This window comes from Dipodomys merriami, unplaced genomic scaffold, assembly GCF_024711535.1.
Source record: "Dipodomys merriami isolate MVZ:Mamm:240054 unplaced genomic scaffold, mDipMer1.0.p SCAF_7, whole genome shotgun sequence".
Lineage (NCBI taxonomy): Eukaryota > Metazoa > Chordata > Mammalia > Rodentia > Heteromyidae > Dipodomys > Dipodomys merriami.
Window position 1 is genome coordinate 39,032,323 of NW_027206290.1, and position 25,193 is coordinate 39,057,515.

The 25,193-nt window shown below is 39.1% G+C and overlaps 2 protein-coding genes across 5 annotated transcripts in view; both read left to right on the forward strand.

Annotated features, from left to right (window-relative positions):
* The window catches only part of Sycp1 (synaptonemal complex protein 1), a 114,705-nt gene extending 92,033 nt beyond the window's left edge, over positions 1-22,672 (forward strand). Inside the window, exons 31-35 of the mRNA XM_070006408.1 lie at positions 1,627-1,770; positions 4,980-5,069; positions 5,147-5,273; positions 11,244-11,315; positions 22,594-22,672. Of these exons, the coding sequence (XP_069862509.1) occupies positions 1,627-1,770; positions 4,980-5,069; positions 5,147-5,273; positions 11,244-11,272 (390 nt within the window). The 3' untranslated portion in view covers positions 11,273-11,315; positions 22,594-22,672. The remainder of the gene's footprint in view (positions 1-1,626; positions 1,771-4,979; positions 5,070-5,146; positions 5,274-11,243; positions 11,316-22,593) is intronic.
* On the forward strand, positions 1,714-23,499 carry Tshb (thyroid stimulating hormone subunit beta). Of its 4 annotated transcripts, none has more exons than XM_070006415.1 (3): positions 1,714-1,770; positions 22,594-22,756; positions 23,175-23,499. In XM_070006415.1, the coding sequence occupies exons 2-3, from the start codon at positions 22,595-22,597 to the stop codon at positions 23,427-23,429; spliced, it is 417 nt and encodes a 138-aa protein (XP_069862516.1). In that variant the 5' UTR covers positions 1,714-1,770; position 22,594; the 3' UTR covers positions 23,430-23,499. The 4 variants fall into 4 exon arrangements, with proteins under 4 accessions (XP_069862516.1, XP_069862513.1, XP_069862514.1 ...); XM_070006412.1 differs by lacking the exon at positions 1,714-1,770 and adding an exon at positions 5,014-5,069; XM_070006413.1 differs by lacking the exon at positions 1,714-1,770 and adding an exon at positions 5,185-5,273.
* Positions 23,500-25,193: the final 1,694 nt, after the last annotated feature.

Below are 25,193 nucleotides of genomic sequence, written 5' to 3' on the forward strand. Positions count from 1 at the left end.
TAATCCTAGCTGCTCAGGAAGCTGAGATCTAAGGATTGAAGTTTGAAGCCAGTCTGGGCAGCAAAGTCTGTGAGACACTTACCTCTTATCTTAATCACAGAAACAGCCTGAAGTGGCACTGTGGTTCAAAAAGGAGCTCAGAGTTTAAGCTCCAAGACTGGCCATAAAAAGTGTCAAGGAATTAAAGAGATTATAAAAATATAGTATATGGCTAACTATTGAGTATAAAGTAATGCTAAATATTGAAAGTGAATAATTTTACTGATAAAAATAAATGTATTGGGTCGGGTGCTGGTGGCTCACGCCTGTAATCCTAGCTACTCAGGAGGCTGAGATCTGAGGATCACGGTTCAAAGCCAGCCTGGCAGGAGAGACCGTGAGACTCCTATCTCCAATAAACCACCAGAAAACCTGAAGTGGCACTGTAGCTCAAATGGTAGAGCACTCGCCTTGAGATGAAGAGCTGAGGGACAGTGCCCAAGCCCAGAGTTCAAGCCCCACGACCGACCAAAAAAAAAAATGTATTTACTCAGAATCTGGAATTCTGTGAACAAGCTCACTTAGTTGTTATTTTTTCCCCCTCAATTATGGTTAGAAAATTTAAAGTCCTTCTTAAGATTTTAGATTGCTCAATCTGAATAAATAGTTTGTCTCTTTCTTTTTTCCTGTCCTGAGCCTTGAACTCAGGGCCTGGGCATTATCCCTGAGCTTCTTTGTGTTCAAGGCTAGCACTCTACCACTTGAGCCATAGTGGTACTTCCAGCCTTTACTGAGTAGTTTATTGGAGATAAAACTCTCATGGACTTTTCTTATGATCCTTGTATCTCAGCCTCCTGAGTAGCTAGGATTACACAGCCACGTGCCACCAGCACCCAGCTTTATTTTGTCTCTTTGTATACTACTTTTTCTGTCTTTTTTGGCATAACTCAGGAAAGAACAAAGAAAGTGAATTTGTGTGCGCATTATGTTAGTACCAGGGCTTTACTCAGAGACTCGAGCTTTTGCTTAGCTTTTTTGCTCACAGCTGAGTCTCTACTGCTTGAGCTATACTTCCCAGACCAGTGCTATGCTACTTAATTAGAGATAGGATCTTGTTGGCATTTTTCTCAGACTGAGAACTATGAACCTCACATCTCATAACTAGGTTTACAGATGTGAACCTCTGGCCCCTTTTATTTTTTAGAAGAAAGAATATTTTTAGTATCAAAAACATCTGAATTAATTTCTGTTAAAATTTCTGCTTCATTATTTGCTAGAAATGGAGATTTCTTATTGCTCAAAACTCAAATTACCTTGAAATGATTTATTAATAGGGGGCTTGAACTCAGGACCTGCTCATTATCCCTGAGCTTCTTTCTGCTCAAGGCCTAGGGCTCTACTGCTTTAAGCCACAGTGCCACTTCCAGTTTTTGAATGGTTAATTGGAGATAAAAGTCTCAAGGGGACTTTCCTGCCCTGGATGGCTTTGAACCACAATTCTTAGAGTTCAGCCTCCTGAGTATCTAGGATTACAGTCATGAGCCACCAGCACCTGGTGATTTATTACATTCTTTATTATATATATATATATATATATATATATCTTTTTGTTAATATGATAATGTATTCCTTTTTACTTTTGCATAGGTCTATACAGTGAGGACCCCAACCAAAATAAAAAAGCATCCAAGACAAGATAAGAATATACACATTGAAGAAAAAAATAAAAAGAGAAGAACAGTCTTTGACTTTGATACTCATTCAGACAGTTCAGAAAATACTGATCTCTTGGTAAAACAATTATAATTAGTACTTCTTTTCTGATTCATTATTTGAATTTTTTTTTCTGTGCTGGTACTAGGGTTTGATCTCAGGACTAGTGGGCTGTCCTTTTACTTTTTCTGTCAAGGATAGTGCTCTGCCACTTGAGCCACAGCTCTACTTGCAACTTTTTGGTAGTTAATTGGAGGTAAGAATTTCATTGGCTTTTATACCTGGCTGGCTTCAAACCATGATCCTCAGATCTTAGCCTCCAGAGTAGCTAGGCTACCAGCATTTGGCTTGCATTATTTTTTAATGTATATTTAGTGTATGTACAAGGTACACTCCAATAATGACATATACAGCAAGCCTTTACTATAACACAGAACCTTTATACTTTTGTGGCATTTTTGAAAAATTAGGGTTATACTATATAGTCAAACAAAATTCAGAGATCAACAGATTCAATTTTAAAAACATGTATTTAACATTTGCTTTGGATCTTCAAGACACAAATTTGTTGAAAGGATGGAAAAAGTTGTTTCATGAAGTAACAAAAACGATCTGGTGTGGCTATATCATTATCAGATAAAATAGACTTTAAATCAAAAAGTATAATAGACAAAAAGTGTATATTAATGAAAGATTTGGTACAGCAAGGAAATAAGTCATTTTAAAACATTAACTTACAGACTTTTAAAATATACAAGGCAAAACTTCATAGAATTGAAAAAATACAAAATTTTGTATTATTTTTTATTTTTATTTATTTTTGCCAGCCCTGGGGCTTAAAATCAGGGCCTGGGAACTGTCCCTGAGCTTCTTTTGATCAAGGCTAGTACTCTACCACTTGAGCCACAGCGTCACTTCTGGCCTTTTCTGTTTATGTGGTACTGAGGCATTGAACCCAGAGCTTCTTGCATGCTAGGCAAGCACTCTACCACTAAGCCACATTCCTAATTTTGGAGTATTTTTTTTAATATACTTCAATATACCACTTGTAGTAATGGATAGAATCACCAGAAAAATAAACATAAGCAAAGTAAGAGAGGACTTGAGGGACCCAACACTAGCAAACAGAACACTATCAAACAATGATACAGTGAGTACATTATCTTATGTGCATTGGATATTCTCCAAACTGTATGCTAATCCACATTACAAATCTTGTGCATCTTTTTAAATACACCGTCAGCCAGGTGCCAGTGGCTCACACCTGTGATCCTAGCTACTCAGGAGGCTGAGATCTGAGGATCGCAGTTCAAAGCCAGCCTGGGTAGGAAAGTCCGTGAGACTCTTATCTCCAATAAACCACCAGAAAACGGGAAGTGGCGCTGTGGCTCAAGTGGTAGAGCAGTAGCCTTGAGCTGAAGAGCTGAGGGACAGTGCCCAAGCCCAGAGTTCTAGCTCCGCGACTGACCCCCCCCCCAAAAAAATGCACATCACATAAAGCATTTTGTGCAACCACAATGAGATAGAATCAGTATAAATCAGTATAAAAATGATAACTAGAATGTAAAATTTATGGAAATCAGTACACTTTCAACAGATGAAATATTTAGAGATCTTCTCTCTGATATGTGGAAATTAAATATAAAACACACTGGGATATGATGAATTATACGGTATTCTGGACACACAGAGTATGTCCAAAAGAAGACACTTTTAGGAGACAAGCACAAAGGCACAACCCCTATGTGCCTCTCTATAAAATCATATACATACACATGTAATTATATATCTTAAAATGAACTTCAAGATAGGAAAACAGATCTCTTTTAAAAATATTTTATCTTTTGATGATTCTATCTTCTTTATGTATGGTATATTCACATGTATATCAGGGATGGGAGGCAAGGGTACAGAACTCGAGGGAAAAATGGTTAAAAATCTAAACAGTGGAGCTCACTGAACACTATTGAAAGTGTACTGTACAACTCATGGGTGGAAAGGGGATGAAGACTTTACGAAAGGAGATGTATTCATTTCCTGACTCATGTAATTGTAATCCCTCAGAACAGCACTTTTACAATAACAATAAAGTGAATTTTAAAAAGATTTAGAGATGAAAGAAAAGAAAAACAATATACCAAAATGTATGGGATACAATAAAGCCAGTGCACAGAGGAAATTTGTAATTATAAATGTTTTAATTTGAAAAATACCTTAAATGAGCAGTCAAAACATTAGGTTGGGATTTAGCCCAAGTGATAGAGTGCTTACTTAGTATGTGCAAGACCCTGGTTCATTCCCTACACTGAAGAAACTTTATGCAACTATAAGTGAAGAGAAAACTGAGCCACACCTAGAAGAAGGGAAAAAATGGATATTGGGCAGAGATAAATTAGAAACTAGAAACAGTATAGTGATTAAGACACTCATTTTAGATCTAAAGACACAAATTGATTGAAAGTAAAAGGAATGAGTAAAATGTTTTATGCCAGCTGGGCTCACACCTTTAATACTAGTTACTCAGGAGGCTGAGAGCTGAGGATTAAGGTTTGAAGCCAGCCCAGGCAGGTTAATTGGTTATTTCCTATTAGCCACCCAAAAACCAGAAGTGGAGCTGTGGCTTAAGTGGTAGAGTTCTAGCCTTAAGCACAAAAGCTCAGGAACAAGGCTCTTGCTCTCAATTCAAGGCCCAGAACTGGCACAGGAAATAAAAAATCTGTTTTTGTTTTTGTTTTTTGGCAAATTGAATTGATTTCCATTTCTCCTTCCTTCTTTCCTTCCTTTCCTTCCTCTCTTCTTCCCTCCCTCCCTCCCTCCCTTCCTCTCTCCCTCTCTCCCTCTCTCTCCCTCCCTCCCTCCCCCCCTCTCTCTTTCTCTCTCTCTCTTTCTGGTTTTTGGTCAGTCCTGGGGCTTGAACTCTGACTCTGGGCATTCTCCCTGAGCTCTTCAGCTCAAGGCAGTGAGCATTGTACCACTTGAGCCACAGTGCCACTTCTGGTTTTCTGGTGGTTAATTGGAGATGAAAATTTCATGGACTTTCTGCCCGGTCTGGTTTTGAACCGCAGTCCTAAGATCTCAGCCTCCTCAGTAATTAAGATTACAGGCGTGAGCCACCAGCGCCTGGCTTTGATTTCATTCTTGTCTTCTTTCATTTTTTTCTTTCTCCTCCTCCCCTCCTGTTTCCTCCTTCCTTATTCTATTCTTGTTTCTCATATGTAATATGTTGATAAAGTTTCAATAATACAGTGTTAATGATGGCAGTGCTAATAATATTTCTATTTTTCAAGAGCATGGTTTCAGAAGAAGAGACATTAAACAAACTATATAATGATAACAATCCATCTGCTTCTCATCTTTGTGTTAGAACACCAAAACAGGTATCTTTTAAGTGTTATTTCAGAAAGCAAATTTTAAAAGCCATTAAAAAAAAATAACTATTTTACTTTGTATTTAGACTCCCTCATCTCTAACTCCTGGATCTGTGAAGTATGGAAGTCTGCGAAAAGTTCAAGAGAACCGTTGGGCTGTAATTAATAAAATGGATAGGAAGAGAAAACAAAAGGAAGCAGAAAAGTTATTTGGTTAATATCAGAAAAATCAATGTAATAATGTAGCTTAATATCAAATTTATAGTTCATGTTTAATTCTTTTACAGAGCTAAAATATACTTGAAATTGTGACTAAAATAATTTGTTTCTTAGTATTTTGTCTAAATGAAATAACTATATCTGAAAATTTGTTATATTCCGATAATTATATGATTGTATTTTGTTACTTTTGCTTGTATTTAATACTGAGTTTTCAAATCTTTACATTTAACCCTTGAATGCTAGACATGCATTATTGAGATCCATTCTTACTTTACTATTAAAATACATTGGATGTGAAGAAATGTCTCATTGATCCTATAAGGATATTGAACAGCTAATCATAATCTTAAGTTTTAAAAATCTTTTTTTCTCCTGAAATTTGTATGTGATCTGCCTATTCTGGTGTTCTAAAATCTCTACCTATGCAGCACTTTTCTTTTTCAAGATTTTAGAAGTTTCTGATACTACTCTGTTGAATATGTTTCTTATGCTTCCTCAGTATTCATAAGTCACAAGTTTTATGAGTCTTTATATAAAGTCTTTTAATTGAGTCCTTAAGCCCTTACAAACTGTTTTAATATTTTCTTTCTCCCCTCCCACCCCCCCCCCCCCGTATTTTCTTCTGTCTTTAAAAGTCCAGAAATTCTGTCTGCTATCTCATCTCTGCTGGAGAGGATTTTCACTTTACTTTTCATCTCTTGCCTTTCAGTTCAGTTGTTTTTCAGGATTTCTTTTTTTGTTGTTTTTTGGTCGGTCATGGGGCTTGAACTCAGGGCTTGGGCGCTGTCCCTGCGTTCTTCAGCTCAAGGCGAGTGCTCTACCACTTGAGCTACACACCACTTCCGGTTTTCTAGTGGTTTGTTTGAGATAAGAGTCTCAAGGATTTTCTTGCTTGGGCTGGCTTTGAACCGTGATCCTCAGATCTCAGCCTCCTGAGTAGTTAGGATTACAGGCTCAGGATTTCTTTTTATTGAGATCATCTTTATTTTTCTTGTATTGACTTCATTAGTTTATTTGTGACTTCTTGATCTCTTGGTGTTTATCTGTATTCTCTCTGAGCTTATTTAGCTTTTGTATTTAATTCATTTTAATTTTCATCTGTGTTCTCATTAAATACCTTTCTTTCTTTGTTTTCTATTTCAGTTTGTGTCGTTGCTTGAGGAGGTCCTCTTCTACTTCACTGAAAATTCTTAACAGTCTTTGGAGCTCAGTAATCAGGGTTTCCTCTACTTTCTTGTTTTTCTGGCCTTTTTGTATACTTGTTTTCTGGAGGTGTTGTATTTCCTTTCTTATTTCTCGTTGTTTTACTTGGATTTTTCTTGGGTTTTACTCATTTGAAGACTCTTTGTTGTTTGGGCTTTCAGTTGTCTTCAGACAAGTGTCTTCCTGATGGGTTATTTTCTATATTCTCACTGGAGTAGGTGTTAGCTGGGTTGATGAGCCATTCCATTTTACTGTTGTGTGGAGTTGTATCTCAGCTCTAATAATGTCTCCAATTAAAAGCCAGTGAAATGCTTATAAATGATAGGATGCCATTGATAGCTTTATCTACACATCACAGTTGTGCTGTGTGTACTGGGGGCTGAGTTTTTGTATAGTGTGTAAGGGGCTAGAACTTAGCTGTTAGGAGTAGGTAAAGTGAGTGAAGAGATTTGTAGTAAGGAAGATGTTGAGATGGGGAATGGGATATGATGGAGGCAGATACCTTATATCCTTAGTGTGGCATATAATTCATTCATGAAAAGGAGTGTTGATATTATGAGTTGGATATCTGTGAAAAAGAAGACTTATAGGGTGAGAAGGATGAGGTAAGGCTAGCTACTAGTGAGAACAATGAGAAAAAAAAGGGAAGGAAAAGAAACCAAACAAAAATCAAAACAATGACAGAAACAAAAGCTCCCAGTCAGTTTTCCATCCTTCGTTGTTCTTCAAAATGGCCCATACTTCTACTCTTACATCCCACTTTGGGATCTGTTTTGAATACATATATTACCATCTACTGGGAGAGGAAGCCTGTGTCTCTCTTGAGATTTCCTCTTTGCCTTGTTCAGGCTATACTGTGTGTCCTGGCAGTGCCACAGGGCAATGTAAAAGTTTATAAGTCTCTTATGGTGCTCTTCAAAGAGAAGAGAAATAGTCCTGATTTGTTGTTTCCACCCCATTAGCAGACATGTATCTGACCCTCTGCCACAGATGGAATTCTCCGCTGGTCTGGACCACTCAGGCAGGTGTCCTTGGGATGAGGTGAATTATATCAATGACCAGCCGGTTTTTTGCCATTCAGATCCACTGAGTTTGCAGATTGGCATGGGATGTGTTACAGGAATATTTGACAGCCCTTTTCCATGCTTGAGTGGAATTTGAGTGTGTTAACTGTTGTGAAAGTTGGTGCTGGCCTTTTACATGGTTTCTTCTCTTGTAGTCGCTGTTCTGTCATATGGAACTTACCTCTTAGAGCCCTCAGGAAAGGGCTGCCATATTGTGTCACTCTAAGCTGCTGGTCTTGTCTTTTCCCTAAGCTGGACTCACAGTTTTTAATATAGTTGGACTGTTCAGTTGGTGTGTCAGATGTGTGGGTCCTATTAGATATAAAAGAGAAAAAAAAGACCCAATACACACTGGCTGCCAGTGGCTCACAACTGTAATCCTTGCTGCTCAGGGAGCAAGATCTGAGGACCACGATTCGAAGCCAGCCCGGGCAGAGAAGTCCCCTTGACACTCTTATCTCCATTTAACCACCAGAAAGCCAGAAGTATAGCTGTGTCTCAAAGTAATAGAGTGCTAGCCTTGAGCAAAAAGGTGAGGGACAGTACCCAGACCCTGAATTCAAAGGCCTACAACCACCACCAATAACAAAAAGTCCAATAAATGCATATGCACCCAGGTTTTTGCCTTATCACTAATGCCACTGCTATATCCTGCTTTGTTCCCACCCCCTTTTTTGTTGAGTCCTGGCCACTGTCCCTCAGCTCTTCAGCTCAAGGCTAGCCTTCTACCACCTGAACCATAGCTCCACTTCAGGCTTTTTCCGCTAATGTGGTACTGAGGAATCGAACCCAGGGCCTCATGCATGTAAGGCAGGCACTCTACCACTGAGCTACCTTTCCAGCCTGTTTTCTCCTTTTGGAAGTCTAGGATTCAATCTTTTTTTTTTTAAATTACAGTACATGGTTTTCTTATAATTGGCCTGGCATCCTCACCTAAGGAGACACTGAATTGTGATTATCAGCAGCCCATTTCAGTCTCCTTTTCCTAAATCTTGAGAGAATATTAATGGAGCATTACACTTCCAATTTTTTTTGTGACAGAAAGGCTATGGAAGGTACGACTGAAACACTTTATTAACCAAGTATTTGTTAAGTGTCTACTAAAGAGCCAAGCACAGTTATAAGGTTCTGTGAATATAACAAAGAGCAACAAAAAAGAAACCCTGTTTTCCTGAAGTTTACATTCCAGTGAGGGAAATAATACAATGATCAAATAAAAAAACATATTCATGAAATTACTAAAGGAAACAAAGTAGGGAGAAATAGTGGCGAATATGAAGGGGATTGAAGTTTTAGGTAGAGTAACCATTGATATATTTATGATCTGATGAAAAATGATCCTGGGATTGTGTGGAGGAGCAATACTGATAGAAGGAATATCAGCAGGAATGCTCACAAGTGTAGATGCCTACTGTATCTGGAAGCAACAACTAGTGACCAAAAAAGAAGGGAAGGAGGAGAAGGCCATTTTGTAGAGCATTGTAGGCCACTAAAAGAACTTTGGCTTTTACTCCAAATAAGATGTGAAACTTATTGGTCCAAATAAGCCAATAGCAGACTTATGAGGCTTTCATTTGTTTGTTTTTAGGCACAGTCTACATAGTCTAAGGTGGCCTCCAATTCACTTGTAGCTGACATTGGTGGCTCATGCTTGGAATCCTTGCTATTCAGGAGGCTGAGATTGGAGGATCACAGCTTGAAACCAGTCCAGTCAGAAAATATCATGAGATTCTTATCTCCAATAAACTACTTAGAAAAAGCCAGACATAGTACTGTGGCTCAAGTGGTAGAGTGCTAGTCTTGAACACTAAGAGACTCAGGGACAGCACCCAGGTCATGAGTTCAAGCCCCAGGACTGGCAGAAACAAAAATACCTATCCCAGGCTGTCCTTGCACTTGCAATTCTTATGCCTCAGCCTTCTAAGTGCTAGGATTACAAGTGTATGATACCATGCTTCAGTCTGATTTAGGATCTATCTGGCTACTAAGGGAACACAAATTATTTTGGTAATGTGTATGGGAGATAGTAGTGACTAGAATAAAGAGTAAGAGCTGCAGAATAAAGAAGTCAACTTTTAGATCTACAGTGTTTGAAGATGAGATGTGATATGAGAAAAAGAGAATGAACCAAGAATAATTACAATTTGGACAGAACAATGGAGTTTTGTACTTCTTAGGTTTAAATTTGAGATTAAATATCCAAATAGAGACAGTGAGTAGGTTGAGTGGTAAGTCTAGATTACTCATAAATTTGGGATTCAGTTGCATATTCAGAGGCATCAGATTCGATGAGAACATGCATAGTCATTAAATGTTCCTTGCTAAGAGAGAAGTGAGGGCTGGGAAGGTGGCTCAGTGGTAGAGCGCTTGCCTTGCATGCATGAGGCCCTGGGTTTGATTCCTCAGCACCACATAAGCAAAAGGCCGGAAGTGGCGCTGTGGCTCAAGTGGTAGAAGAGCTGAGGAACAGCGCCCAGGCCCAGAGTTCAGGCCCCATGACCAGACCCCCACCCCCCCCCCCCCAAAAAAAGAGGGAAGAGTCAGATCAGAAGGACCTGTCAAAGAATTAGCAGGAGAGCTGGTTTCCTGTAAATCAAGGAAGGAAATACTTCAAAGAGAAGAAAGGATAAAGTACATTAAATGATGCCCAGAGCTAAAGTATAATTAATGTATTTTTGATGTACTGGTAATTGTTAAAATAGTTAGAATGTTGAAGTAATTTAAGGAGAAAGGAGGAGAGGAAGTTGGAAGCACTTTCAAGTGAGTGTGAGAAAGGAAGTTATTTTCTATTTTTATTTTTATTTTTTTGGTCCAGTCGTGGGGCCTGAACTCTGGGCCTGGGCGCTGTCCCTCAGCTCTTCAGCTCAAGGCTAGCGCTCTACTTGAGCCACAGCACCACTTCCGGCTTTTTTCTTTTTGCTTATGTGGTGCTGAGGAATTGAACCCAGGGCCTCAGGCATGCAAGGCAAGCACTCTACCACTGAGCCACCTTCCCAGCCCCAGGAAGTTATTTTCTAAAGGAAGAAGAAAAAGGGTGAAGGCAGTTCCTACCAAGGGAACTAGGTTAGTAGGTTTCTGTTTTAAGATAAAAGACTTGCCGGGTGTTGGTGACTCAGTCCTTGTAATCCTAGCTACTCAAGAGGCTGAGATCTGAGGATCACGATTCAAAGCCAGCCCCGGCAGGAAAGTTCCTGAGACTCATCTCCCATTAACCACCAGAAAACTGGAACTGGTACTGTGGCTCAAGTGGTAGAGCACTTCACCTTGAGCTGAAGAGCTGAGGGACAGCGCCCAGGCCCAGAGCTCAAGCCCCACAACTGACAAAAAAAAAAAGACAAAAGCATATTTAAATAACTAGGGAAAGATTCAGGATAGAGCAAAGATTATGCAGGAGAGAAAGGAAAAGATTTTTGCAAAATGTTCCACAATAGTAGATGTGAGTGTACGGGCTATGGGAAAGTAGAGAATAAAGTGATTCAAGAAGTGACTAATCCCGGGCATCAAATCCTGCTGAATGGCAATACCTGAAAGCAGAAAAAATAAGTAATTGGATTTAGATTTGAGGTTATCTACTTTTCCTGACAGCAAGTAGCAAATACTTCATAAACAAATGACTTACAGTTAAGCACTTAAAGGGGTGTTCATGTGTAAGGGGTACAGAGAAGTAAGGGGTAATTTTGTGCCCTTTATTCAGGCCTTGGGGAGGCTGCCAAGAAGAGATGAGTTTGAAGACACAAATTGGAGATCTATAGGTGTACAAATGAGGGTAAGGCAAATTTGAACAAATAGTAATATTAGTACTGTTAGAAAAGTCAGGCTATCATCTCTTCATCTAGGAGTAGCTATTTTGGTATAGAAAAATGAACTTAAAACTTTGTTGTTTACAGTATTTTGAAATTTAAATTTTACAAAAGGTTGTAAAATGTGATGTCTTCTAATACCGTCATCCATCATATTATCTGAGAAAGACTGACTAGAGCAGGATAAGGAAGGCTACTGTAGCTACTTTACAGTCCAGTAAAAGAGGGACGTTTCTTAGATTGAGAGTTTTAAGTTTCAGACTTTTGGATTAGATTTAATACATGTCCAAAGGAGAGTGTCATAACATGATTACTCTAGCTCATAATAAAATGTCTCCTACTTAATGTAAATGTAAACTAATGATGTCAAAGAGAAAGTTGCTTTGATTGTTATAAAGGTTAGAAATACAGTATTCATTCCTCAGGCAGTCTGAATTCAGTATAATTAATAGTCCAGAGGCTGTAATAATATATTAACTCCAGCCAATGACAGGTCAATCATTGGCTACAAATAGAAAATATCAAACAAGAAAAGGTAAGACTAACATTTATTTTGTGAAATCATAGAGCATCAAACTGAAGAGAATTGGAAAGATCATTTAGTGTCTGTAAAAGTAACTAAAATTAAGTGGTAGTTGTCAAAAATGATCTTTAATGGCTACATATAAACATAATTTTCACCCACTGCATAAACGTAACCAAATATTAAACCAGTATGTGTTATATAAATAAAAATTGAAAAAAATCTTCATGATATATATTCTGCAAGTAAAATGTGCCTTACACAATTTTCTAGCAGTGACAAAAACTAAAGTGCAAATTATTTTGTCTCCAATTTTTTTGATGGCACTTGGGCTTGAACTCAGGATCTAGGCAATTTACCACTTGAGCTACACCCATCTCTATTTTGCTTTGGTTATTTTATTTTTTGTTGGTCGTGGGGCTTGAACTCTGGGCTTGGGTGCTATCCCTCAGCTCTTCAGCTCAAGGCAAGCGTGCTCTACCGTTTGAGCCACAGAGCCACTTCCAGTTTTCCAGTGGTTTATTGGGGATAAGAGTCTCATGGACATTCCTGCCTGGGCTGGCTTTGAACTGTTATCCTCAGATCTCAGCCTCCTGAGTAGCTAGGATTACAGGTGTGAGACACTGGCACCAGGCTTTGCTTTGGTTATTTTTCAGATGAGATACCACATGTTTGCCTAGTGTTGGCTTCCATCTGTGATCTTCCTACCATTGTCTTCTACCACTGAACTCAACTTATTTTTTGAGATGTGTTCTTGCAAACGTGCTCATGTTTTTTGCATAGTAATCCTCCTTATCTAGGCCTTTTGAGTAGCTGGGATTACTTACAGGGATAAACCACTGTGCCTGTCCTTTAATTTGATTTTTAATTTGAGAAGTCGTTATTATTATGTGTTTGAAATGCCTTTAAGTTCTTCTTTCTCATCTCTAAAATGGGATGATTATGACAACTCAAGGAAATTAGAAAGGTGGAAGGTTTCTAATACAGTGTTACCTTCCTTTTTTGTTGTTGTTTGTTTGTCGTGGGTTGACCTCTGGGCTTGGGCACTATCCCTCAGCTCTTCAGCTCAAGGCTAGTGCTCTACCGCTTGAGCCACAGAACCACTTCCGGTTTTCTAGTGATTTATCTGAAATAAGAGTCTCACAGACTTTCCTTGCCTGGGCTGGCTTTGAACCATGATCCTCAGATCTCAGCCTCCTGAGTAGCTAGGCTTATAGGCATGAGCCACTGGCGCCTGGCACCTTCCATTTTTAATGGTAATTTCCTTCTGTTGCCTTCCTTCTCTTCTTCACCCTTCTCCCCCTCCTCTTCCTCATCTTTAAATTTCTCTTCATCCTTCTACCTTTTAATAGCATCCTGTATTTCTGTTGGCCAAATCTGGCAGCCTTAGTCCTCAGTATGTGAAAGTTGCACTCTGCCCAGAAAGTAATACTTCTAAGAACCTGTTGGATTTGTCTAGAGAAAGTTCACACATTGGATCCAAATAAATGAAATCTTTCTTCCAATGTTTGAGATGCTGTTTTAGTTTCCTGAGAAGATAGGAGTTGATGTACAGTAGAAGGAAAAACATATTCCTTCTCCAGGTTCTCAGCTGGATTTCTGAATATACAGATTAATCTTACCTCTTTTCTAATGTATGAATGGAAAGCTATAAATGTCTTTGGAAAACACTGCATAAGTTACATCCCATCAGTTGGATATGTCATTTATTCATCCTTGTTCAGTTTTTCTAATTTCCCTATTTCATTTTTTATTTGAATTATTGAGTAGTAAAAATGTATTTTGGACTTATTTTTGTACCAGTACTAGGGCATGAATTCAGGGCCTCATACTCTTGTTTGGCTTTTTATCTTTATTTATGTTTTTGTTCATGGCTGGTGCTCTATCATTTTACCTGAGCCTCTAGTTCCTTAAAAATGTGTTTTCATTTCCAAGTATATAGGATTAAGAAAATATATCCACTGTTGATATTTAATTCTATTTTGGTCAGAGCTTGTATGGTATCTTTTTAAATTTTCAGGCTGAGCAAGGTGGCACATTATAATACTAGGTTTTGAAGAGGTGGAGATTGATTTGGCCTTTAAGGCCAGCTCAGGAAGAGTTGGCAAGACCGCATCTCAGACGTGGTGGTATGCCATGGATATATGTGATGGAAGATTACAGTCTAAGATTAGTCTTAGGAACACTCCTTCTCTACCTCCCACCCCCCATAAAACCCTATCTCAAAAATAACTAAAGCAAATTAGGGTTAATTATGTAACTCAAGTGATAGAGCCCACCTGCTTAGCAAGTGCAAGGCCCTGAGTTGAAACCTCAAAAACCCCACCCAACCTTTTCAAGACTTGTTTTATGGCTCAAAATAAGTTAGGACACTAGGGTTAGTGTCCCAAATGGACTTGAGTGTTGATGTTCTGTTATTGGTAGAATGTTTTATGACTACCAGTTAAGTGAGATGGCTTATAACACTGTTCACAGTCTATATCTTTCTTTTTTTGGTCAGTCGTGGCACGCCTACTTCCGGTTTTCTCTTATTTAATTGTAGATAAGAGTCTCACAGACTTTCCTACCCAGGCTGGCTTTGAACCATGATCCTCAGATCACCTTGTTCAGTAGGTAGGATTACAGGTGTGAGCCACCAGTGCCGGGATCAGTCTGTATCCTTTCTAATTATTTTTCATGTTTTTCTTTCATTTACTGAGATAAAAATATTGAAAATTTCAAGTATAGCTGTGGGTTTTTTATGTAGAGGCATTTCCAATTTAACAATAGAGATTTCTTGACTTTAGCATAGTGTGAAAGCAATGCACATTCCATAGAAACTGTACCTCCGTTTCTAGAAAATTTCTTGGAAGTTTCTTTTTTTCCAGGGTGATGGTATGTCATTGAGTGCTGTCTCCAGAAGCCTGAGCTTTGAGACAGCCACACAATCACATACATAAGCAACCAGTGCTATGAAGGGCATTGTGTTGCGCAGCTATGAGGTCGGGTGGGTTATGTGTATTCAACACATTGTGAACTTACAGTATTTTCAATTTACAGTGAGTTTATTGAGATGTAACCCTGTGATGAGTCTCTATTTTGTATATTTTGAAATTTGGTTTTAAGTAAAAGTACTTACAGGATTGCTTTTTGTGGGGAGAAGAGGGTAACTGGAGCTTACACTTAGCTCCTGGGACTCTGTCCTTTACAGATATTTTCTTCCAATCTGTGGCTAATATCCTTGTTTTCTTGGCTTGTGAGGTGTGTCTTCGTTTTCAGTGTTTGAGCTAAGGTTTTACAGTGCTGTAGTTTTCAGTGTCTGAGCTAGGGTTTTTGGCAATACTGTAGTTTGAAGTCAGGGCTTTGTGTTTGCTAGGCAGACTCTCTTTTTCTTTCTTTTTTTTGGGTTCGGTCGTGGGGCCTGAACTCTGGGCCTGGGCGCTGTCCCTCAGCTCTTCAGCTCAAGGCTAGTGCTCTACTACCTGAGCCACAGCACCAACTTCTGGTTTTCTGGTGGTTTGTTGGAGATAAAAGCCTCATGGATTTTGCTGCTCCAGCTGGCTTTGAACCATGATTCTCAGATCTCAGCCTCCTGAGTAGCTAGGATTACAGGAGTAAGCCACTGGTGCCTGGCTGCTCTTAGCTTTATTCCCCTTTTCTCTCAGCTGATTATACCCATCAGTCTCCTCTGTCTCTATGCACTTACCTATTCTATATATTTCATATAAAAATGGGCTGATGTATGACCATTTGTATCTGGGTTCTTTCATTTTATTCATCTCTTACAGATACTTAAAATTATGGAAATTTAATTACCTTTTACCAAGCCCCACCTAAAGTTTCTACACCTTTCCATGTAGCCACACTGGGAACCCAGCTTCCAGCTTTTTAATTTTAAGACATGTACTCAAATCATATCCAAACTATAGCAGGTGTTACACAATGACATGAGCACCAGGAAGTGAAGAACTTAGAGCATCGTGAAGGTTAGTGACACCCTGAAGATTAGTTTATACAGTTTCTGATGTATGTCATCATTTCACTATTTTCTCCTGTAGCATCTGATCTGTTATTCATCCCACACACCAATTAGTTATTTCAAACACTGCATTTTTTAATCTTTAGAAGTTCCATTTAGGAAGTAGCACTGTGGCTCAAGTTGTAGAGTGATGGCCTTGAGCACAAAGAGGCTCAGGGACAGCGCCCAGGCCTTGAGTACAAGCCCCACCACTAACAAAAAACCCAAACAAATAAATATGAAAAGTTCCATTTAGGTCTTCTGTTATATATTCTATTTCATCCTCCTGTTCTTATTTTAATTTAGACTGAAGCCTAATATGTATATAATATGTATATACATACATATGTATATGTATATAAGTGTTTATATACATATATTTTAGGGTTTTTTTTTTTTTTGGTGGGTTGTGGGGCTTGAACTCTGGCTTGGGCGCTGTCCCTGTGCTCTTCCACTCAAGGCGAGCACTCTACCGCTTGAGCCATAGTGCCACTTCCAGTTTTCTAGTGGTTTATTGGAGATAAGAGTCTCACAGACTTTTCCTGCCCAGGCTGGCTTTGAACCTCGATCCTCAGATCTCAGCCTCCTGAATAGCTAGGAATACAGGCATGAGCCACCAGCGCCCAGCTTTATATACATATATTTTAATGCTTTAATGTTTCTTTATTGTAAATAAAATATTAGATAGAACAATTCAGAGCTGTCCACCATACCATAGTCTCATCACTTTCTGTTTGATTTGTCTTTGTTACCTTTCAGTCTTTGTTGTATAAAAAATTCTCTGTGGTTTCACTTAATAGTGTATTATAAATATTTTTCATTTTGTTATAACTTTATTTATTTATTTTTGGGTCCAGTAGTGGGGCCTGAACTCTGAGCCTGGGTGCTGTGCTGAGGAATCGAACTCAGGGCATGCAAGGCAAGTGCCCTACCACTGAGCCACCTTCCCAGCCCAAGTCTATTGATTTTTATTCCAGTGTGAGTCACACTTTTTTGTTTCTTTGCATATGTAGTGATTTTTTTGTGCACTAAATATTTTGAACTTTCACATTTAACAAATGTGCTAGGTTGTGTTACATTTCCTTAAGGAACACTGGACGGAGGTTTGGCCTTCATCCCTGAGTTCAGTCCTTGTGAACGGTACTTTATGTGTTCAGTCAGGAAAGTTCAGAGCAGTATTGGTTATTGGACTAATGAATTACTCTTTTCCAAAGATTCTTGTCATTTTACATCTGTGTTCTGAAATCAGCCAGACTGTCAGCTGCTTGGCTCCCACTCTGTGCTGTGGCCTACAAATGCTTCTAGCAATCACCGGGCTTAACCAGTTTTCTTTTTGTGTTAGACCTTGTGACCTCTTGTCTGTTTAGGAACACTTGTTTCATAAATTTTGCCCTCCTTGCTAGTTCCTTTGTCATAATCTTTGGTGAGTGAAGGAAGATATGTGGGACATCGGGGGAAGTAGGTCATATGGGGACTAACCAGAAAGAATAATAATAATTCTTCCTCCTCCTCCTCTTCCTCCTTCTTTTTCTTCTTATTTCCCCCTTCCTCCTTCTTCCTTCCTCCTTCCTCCTTCTCCCTCTCCCTTCTCCCTTCTTCCTTCTTCTTCTTGTTGGTTGTGGGGCTTGAATTTAGGGCCTGGACGCGGTCCCTCAGCTCTTCAGCTCAAGGTTAGTACTCTACCACTTGAGCCACAGCACCACTTCTGGTTTTTCTGGTGGTTAATTGGAGAGAAGAGTCTCATGGACTTTCCTGCCTGGGCTGGCTTTGAACCGTGATCCTCAAATCTCAGCCTCTTGAATAGCTAGGGTTACAGGTATGAGCCACCAGCCTCTGGCTGAAAGAACAATTCATAACATAGCTAAAATAGAGACTTTTTTCTGTTCCTGGTCTCCTTGGGAAATATTTTTCTCTGAACACATTTTGGAGCTCTCTCCTCCTACTTATCTCACCTGTGGGAGGTTCAGTACCCCTGGCTGACAGTGGGATTAGAACAGCTGGTTTTGGGTTGGAGGTGTGGCTCAGTTGGCAGAGCACTAGCCATTGAGCAGCAGGTATGGTCTGGGGAATAAAAAAGAATAGCTGTCTTAGCTCTGTGCTCCTGCCTGCCTTAGAAAACAAGCCCAGAAGGTGACATGTTGGTGGGCAAAGGAGGCATTTACACCCACCCTTGGGAGCCATCGTGCCCACTGAATTTGAAGTGCGGGTGTCCTGCAGGCAGATGGGGAGATGGGCCCAGGGCTCTGCCGGAAGCCATCCGGGCTGCTGTCTTCCAGGTATGAGAGGATGGGGGCAGCAGGGCTTGCTGGGGAGAATGAAGCCCTTGAGGGTGGAGCCTGGCACGAACTAGAGTTTTGATGAACAGATAAGCTAAAGGATATCTGAATATCCATTTTTAGTGAAAGGTAAATCTAAACACTGGGGCAGATTCGCACATGGGAGAAGCTAGTTGCATGTGTGACTTGGCTGCCACTGACTAATTTACCAATGGAATCTTTTATTGAGTTTTGCATAGAACAGTACTGTGAACTTCTTTTAAAATAAAAAGTGTACCGAACAAGGATGAACAAAGCTAAAAAATTTTTAGTAAAATGAGTTGCTGAGAAGTGATTACTCCTGTTATGAGTACAATTAATACTATTCATATTCAGCCAGATAAATATCCAGTTACCAAGAGGTTATATAAAGTAATATAAGCAGTATAAAAGATATTATACTAAGGAGGAAAGGAACTGGCTTTGATACATAAGAAAGGAAAATTAGATAATGATCTGACTTTATAACAACTGAATTTTACTGTAGAAGATATTAGTAATTTCTATTAACAAGAACCTCAATCAATATTATTACCTTTAGTCATACATAGGAGTTTAAATTCAACTTGTTTATGAGAACAGCATCATCTTAGAAGTTCCCTTGGCTTTGTAGATGAGAAATAATTTTATATGTCTTTACAAAAGCAGTTAGATAAAATTTGGAGCATACAAGCCCCAAATAAATTTTCATTTCCAAGACTTACTTAGATGACGTGAAGGTGGTTTTGTTTTTCATATTTTTCCCATTCTGTGTCTATCCTTTATTAGTATTGGCTAATATCATCAAAGATATATTTAAAAGTATAATTTTATTCTGAAACAGGAGAAAGGAAACATGCATGCTGCAATAATGTCAGAGTTTCCAGGGGAGATATGAACTTGGTTGTATAAACACACTTTATTTGGGGTTCAGTATGAATTTTCAATAGATGTTATTTAGATAAGAAAGCAGCAATTCAATGCAGTTATATAAACAAGAAGCTCAGAGGGGAATTATGCTGAAGGGTATAAAATGGGCCAGGAGTCTGGGTCAGCGTAGCACCAGCTCACCAATGCAAAGTCAGGTAGGTGTCTAGACTGAGAGGCACTGCCAGATGAGGTGTTCTCATTGCAGTCTTTCATTTTCACAATTGTAGAATTTATTTAAAACGTGCAAATGTTAGGAGATAATTTTCTTTCATAGGCTCTAAAGTTTTAAACTTGTTGCATGGCTGGAGAGTGTGACTGAGCCATATAAGGTACAGTTGACTTTCCATCCACATGAGGAATGACAGCTGATGAAAGCCTTGTGGAATAGAGATTGATGTGTGTGTGCTCTATGTTTGCATTTCAATTTAAGTGATTTTCTCCCTTGAATAATGCTTATTAAATCTTAACTATTAATGGTCATCTTTGATGAAAATATTGCTCTGGGAAATCTTAGCATGGATTTAGGGGTAATATGCTCTGTCTTAAAAGGTATTTTTCAGTTATATAGTTGTGAAAAACTCCCCCTGCCCCTTAGGTAGTATCCAACTTGAACAACAGTTTATTTTGCTCTGCTTTGGTTTGCTGTACAATTGAGTTTTCATTGGACAGTAAGGAATCCTGAGAGAAAAGATGGGTGAAAAAAAATTATCAGATCAGAGAGAAATGTGTTTATTAAGAATAAAGAATAGGGGGTTGGAAGGTGGCTCAGTGGTACAGCGCTTGCCTCGCATGCATGAGGCTCTGGGTTCAATTCCTCAGTACCACACAAGCAGAAAAAAATGGAAGTGGCGTTGTGGCTCAAGTGATAGCTAGAGCACTAGCCTTGAGCTGAAGAGCCAAGGGACAGCACCCAGACCTAGAGTTCAGGCCATGACCGACCCCCCCAAAAAAAGAATAAAGAATAGGGGATGTACTTCATCACAGTGCTAAGGAAGTTATTTCCCACTGTTTGAATCCTGCCTGAATCCACATATCCTTCATGTTTAAGCACTCAATAAGTTATTATGAGGGCTTTAGAAGAGGCAATTAAGTTGCAAAGATGAAAATCCAGGCACAATAAAGAAGGAATTGTGATAAGAGGGGATTAACTAGCACTGATTTATGTAGTGTTGTGAACACATGTGTTCCAAATGTATGTATAAGAGAACTTCAAAAACTATCAAATTAGGAATAAGGTAACAATAGGATAATATTATAACACAGTTTCATCCTGTAATTTAACATGGGAGAACTCTGACCATCAGGTCACCAAACCTCTGTTTTATATAGAATAGTAGAAGTTCAGACATGTAAAGTTCATTATTTTCTTTGTGAAAACTCAGTGAACAGCTGTCCAGACACTTGAGAGTTATATGATTGTGAATGACAGGTATTTTATAACATCCAGTTGATACATTTTTTAATTCTACAGAGGATCCTCTAAGTCTGTGGCACTAATATAATAGGACCAATTATATACCACAGAAGATCACATTTGCAAAGCACTTGAGAAAACCTGATTTGTGAGAAATAGATTCTTGTTTTCAGGCTGGGTTATAGTTCAGGGGCAGAGCAAGAAGCTTGGCATGGAAGAGGCTCCAGGTTTGGCCTTCAGCTAAAAAAAAAAAAAAAAAGCAACCAGACAGATCCTTATGCTTTTACTTCCCAATTCTAATATCCAAATAACTCCTCAAGGAATTGCTTGAATATGCAATGGTGTATTTTATTTTTCTTTCTAAAGTGGTTTACACAAGTAAGCATAGTAAATATAGAAAATCTTTGATTGGAGTGGGTCTCAGAATCCTCTTTGAAGCGCTGAGAACAACCTGTTTGTATTATCTGTGTTCTACTTATTTGAGCCTCCACGGGACTGGCAGCTCTTTAGGTCAAGGGCCATCTTGTGTCCATTTCGTGTTTCTCAGTGCATGGCTCAGATGCTAAATGTATGCTTATCTACCTTATCTGCAATTCTCATTTTAGGAATAAAAACTGATGGGAATGACTACTTATCTGTAAAGCTTATATGCATAATAAATCCCTGTATAATGTGGTTTTCATTTTCTCTTGCAACGTTATTGGCAACAAAATTTTGGTTAACAGGGCTGGGAATGTGGTTTAGTGGTAAAGTGCTTGCCTAGCATGAATGAGGCCCTGGGTTTGATTTCTTGGTACTACATAAACAAAAAATAAATAAAATTAATTAAAAACTTTTGATTAACTACAGTTGACTGTATGAGGTTTCCCTAAGTAGATGTTTTAAGTTTTAAATGGCTTAAAATGCCATGGGGCTGGGTGCTGGTGGCTTATGCCTGTCATCCTAAGCTTCCCAGGAGGCTGAGATCTGAGGATCACAGTTCAAAGCCAGCCTGGGCAGGAAAGTACATGAGACTCATGTATCCAATTAACCACCAGAAAACCAGAAATAGTGCTGTGGCTCAAGTGGTAGAGTGCTAGCCTTGAGCTGAAGAGCTGAGGGACAGTGCCCAGGCCCAGAGTTCAAGCCCCATAACTGATTTTAAAAAAGGATAACTTTTGATTGAATAAAAATGTTTAGTGAATAAATAATAAACAAAACTTAATTTGTGGATAATACTATTGTTCCATACAGTTAAATATTTTCTTTACTGATAACATTCAAGGAGTAAAAAGATCCAAACACATCTAGCTATTAGTATTAGTAAAATAAAAAAATCTTAATCTTTGAGGTGATAAAGCTACATCTCAAAGTCTGAAATTTGATGACCCTCTTTCAGTAAGCAGAACCAGCATAACTAAGTCATAGCATTATCCGGGTCACAACACTGTTCAACTGACAGTGAACAACTTCTCCAATAGACAGGATTGATCAAGATGTGTATTCTGCTCTGCCTGGAGCTCAGTGGGTCCCCTACTTTTCCATGTATCCCCAAATATTGACTGTAGTCCCGTCTAACCCATAACGGATCTGCCATTCTTGCTACTATCTTCAGTGTATCAATGTGTGTGTGTGTGTGTGTGTGTATATGTATATATATATATATATATATATATATGTATATAAAACCTCTGTATTTTCATTGAGATTAGGTATTTCATATCTTTTCTTTGATACTGCTCTACTTCTTTCAACTTCAAGTAATATCCTAAGGGTTCAGAAGTATTCCTAACACCAGTCTAGTTTTAGCTGGCCACATGTGGAATTATATGCAAGGCTATAAGCACTAAAGTGCTAATAAAATTTTCTTAGTTCCTTGCCCTTTATGATTATGGTCTTTTAAGCTATTGAACAAAAACTCTCAGAAGATTACAGTTAAGTTTTTCCCTAGGACAAAGTAAGCATTCAACAAATGATAACCATTCTATGTGTTTTTCTACCCCCCCCCCACACACACACCATGCATATAAAAGCTTTCCCCAAACATGTTTCTGAATGTTCTGAAGGATACATATAACAGCTTCTTTTAATTGTTTCTTTGATTTAGCATGAGTGCTATCTTCCTGATGTCCGTGCTTTTTGGTCTCACATGTGGGCAAGTGACATCTGTTTGTATTCCAACTGAGTATACGATGTATGTGGACAGGAGGGAGTGTGCTTACTGCTTAACCATCAATACTACCATCTGTGCCGGGTACTGCATGACTCGGGTACGTAGTTCATCTCACTTCATTTACACGGAAATGAAATAGACCTGGGAGCAGTTCAACCTATCTAGAAAGGAAATGAGATGAATCACATCTGTATTTTTCAAATCTAATTGTGGCTGGCTCACAAAGAAATAGAATGCAAAGTTTACAGTATTATGTACACTTACTCAGAACAAAGTAGGCAAGCTTTGAATTTTATTGAAGTTTGTGAATTTTTCTCATCAGATTGATTTAAACCTTATCTTGTTCTCATAATCAGAAATAAAGAATGTAGTATGGTGCTAAATTGGTATTAATGAATCGGATTAAAGAGTCTTCCTCTAGTCAGGTTTGAGACAAGACGATGTTGGTTTGATATGTTTCTACCACCTACGTGTTTTCTAAAGTCCTTCCACACGGGCTCCTTTCCTATTCTTAGGATATCAACGGGAAGCTGTTTCTTCCCAAGTATGCGCTGTCCCAGGACGTTTGTACATACAGAGACTTCATCTACAGAACTGTAGAAATACCTGGATGTCCCCACCAAGTTGCTCCTTACTTCTCCTACCCAGTTGCTGTGAGCTGCAGATGTGGCAGGTGTGACACTGACTACAGTGACTGTATCCATGAGGCCTCCAGGACAAACTACTGCACCAAGCCTCAGAGCCCCTACCTGCTGGGACGGTCTGCCTGACTCCACAGTGGTGTCATTTCCAAAACTAGGTTAAATGTGTTTACCTGGAATTGAGCTAATAAATCATTGATTCCCAAGAACCTGTGGACGTTTGGAGTGCTTTTTAAAATTCATATTCACATCCACAAAGGCATTCGAGAGCTTGGAGAGGTGTTCAAAGCAAAAGTGAATGAGAAAGTGGAAGTGGAGTACAGAGCAGGGACATGAAATACGAATGAAGGCTGTGGGCTCCACACAGAAGCTGGGAGGTGGTGTGGGGAAGGTTGTCTGGACAGAGACACAAATGGGAGACAACCTCAGAATTCTGAGGAGAAAGTACTGCGATGGGAAGGGGAAGGGACCTGTGGCATTGGGGCACCAAAGACACCTTCCAAAGGCTTCTCTGCTTCTAATCAGGGCTGGGGTGGAAGTGGGGAGACAGGATTATGTGAAATCCGACATGTGATACTTTACCAACCCCCTGGATAAAACCCCACCCCAAATCAATGAGGAGTAATGGAAATATTCCCTTTAATTTAATTACTCTGGCAGGCCAATTGACCCATGAAAGTTATATCCCAAAAGGTCAGTTTACAAAGCCTAGAAAAGAGGTCACGATCATTTTACATGTGTACATCTAAATCCTTCATAGTCCTTCAGTAATAGGAGATACTTTCCAGCGTTTATACCAACAGCAACTTGTGCTATTTGGTTTTTGATATGCTGAAACACTAACTAGTACAATTAAGAAAGGGTTGAGGGACAAGGGAGGGGCATTAGAATGAGACTCCGCTTTCTGCTGAGTATGCTTGGTACATTTTTCTTTTCCTTCCATAGATGCTTCCCTTAGAGAGACAGTCCTAGACTGGAACTCAGAAAGACTGCTCATCCTCTGTCCATCATCTGCCATTTGCACTGCCACCCTGCAGTAAAAACCAGTTGTCAGCCAAGCCTTGCTCTAGTCCACAGCTACCTAAATGCCTACATATTGTAAGTACCCATGAGGGTGGGAGTATGGGCAGACAGTGGAGAATTAGTATCGAACCCGAACTTGGCAATGAGGAAAGTTGTTATTCTTTACATACAGAAGAATCAGGAACCTACATCATCATCGTCGTCGTTGTCATCATCATCATTATTACCATTATCATGTGTGTGTGCAGTACTGGGGCTTGAACTTATCTTGAACATTCCCCCTTAGCATTTTTGCTCTAGCATTGAGTCACAGCTCTACTTCCAGCCTTGTAGGTAGGTGGTTTTGAACCTTGATCCTCAGATCTCAGCCTCCTGTGTAGCCAGGATTATAGGCGTGAGCCACTAGTGCTTAGCTACATTATTTTCCCCTTTATATCTGAAGATAATATTTGCATGCTATCCAAATTAATTTGGGACTTGTGTTCTTTGATTACTTGATAATTGAATATTTGAAGCTGCAGTTTCTTAAAACTTTATTAAATATATATAATAAGCAAAAAATGTAAAGTACAAATGTAACTGGAACTAACCCCAAATAATTTTCATGCATTCTAAATTTTTTTTCATTGACTTAAACTGTGGAAAAGCCAAGGAATTTGGGAAGATCTTTTATAAATATTCTAACTCTGAGAGATTTTAATTCTCTTTTTCCTTCAAATACATAAACAGGCCTTCTTTTGCAGAGAGGAAGCCAGGCCTGGCCATAGGTATTGTGGGCCGAACCATCATGAGCCATAAGAGCCTAGTGAGGGAGCATGAGAGACAACCTGATTCCTCTGCTTAAGGCAATCGATTTGGATACATGCACAA

Bases quoted from the DNA above. Each gene is read 5' to 3' on its own strand.
- Tshb (XM_070006412.1), top strand. From the start codon at position 5,020: ATGATAACAATCCATCTGCTTCTCATCTTTGTGTTAGAACACCAAAAC. The intron at 5,070-22,593 runs GTATCTTTTAAG...TCTTTGATTTAG, and splicing joins GTGTTAGAACACCAAAACAG to CATGAGTGCTATCTTCCTGA. The intron at 22,757-23,174 runs GTACGTAGTTCA...TCCTATTCTTAG, and splicing joins CCGGGTACTGCATGACTCGG to GATATCAACGGGAAGCTGTT.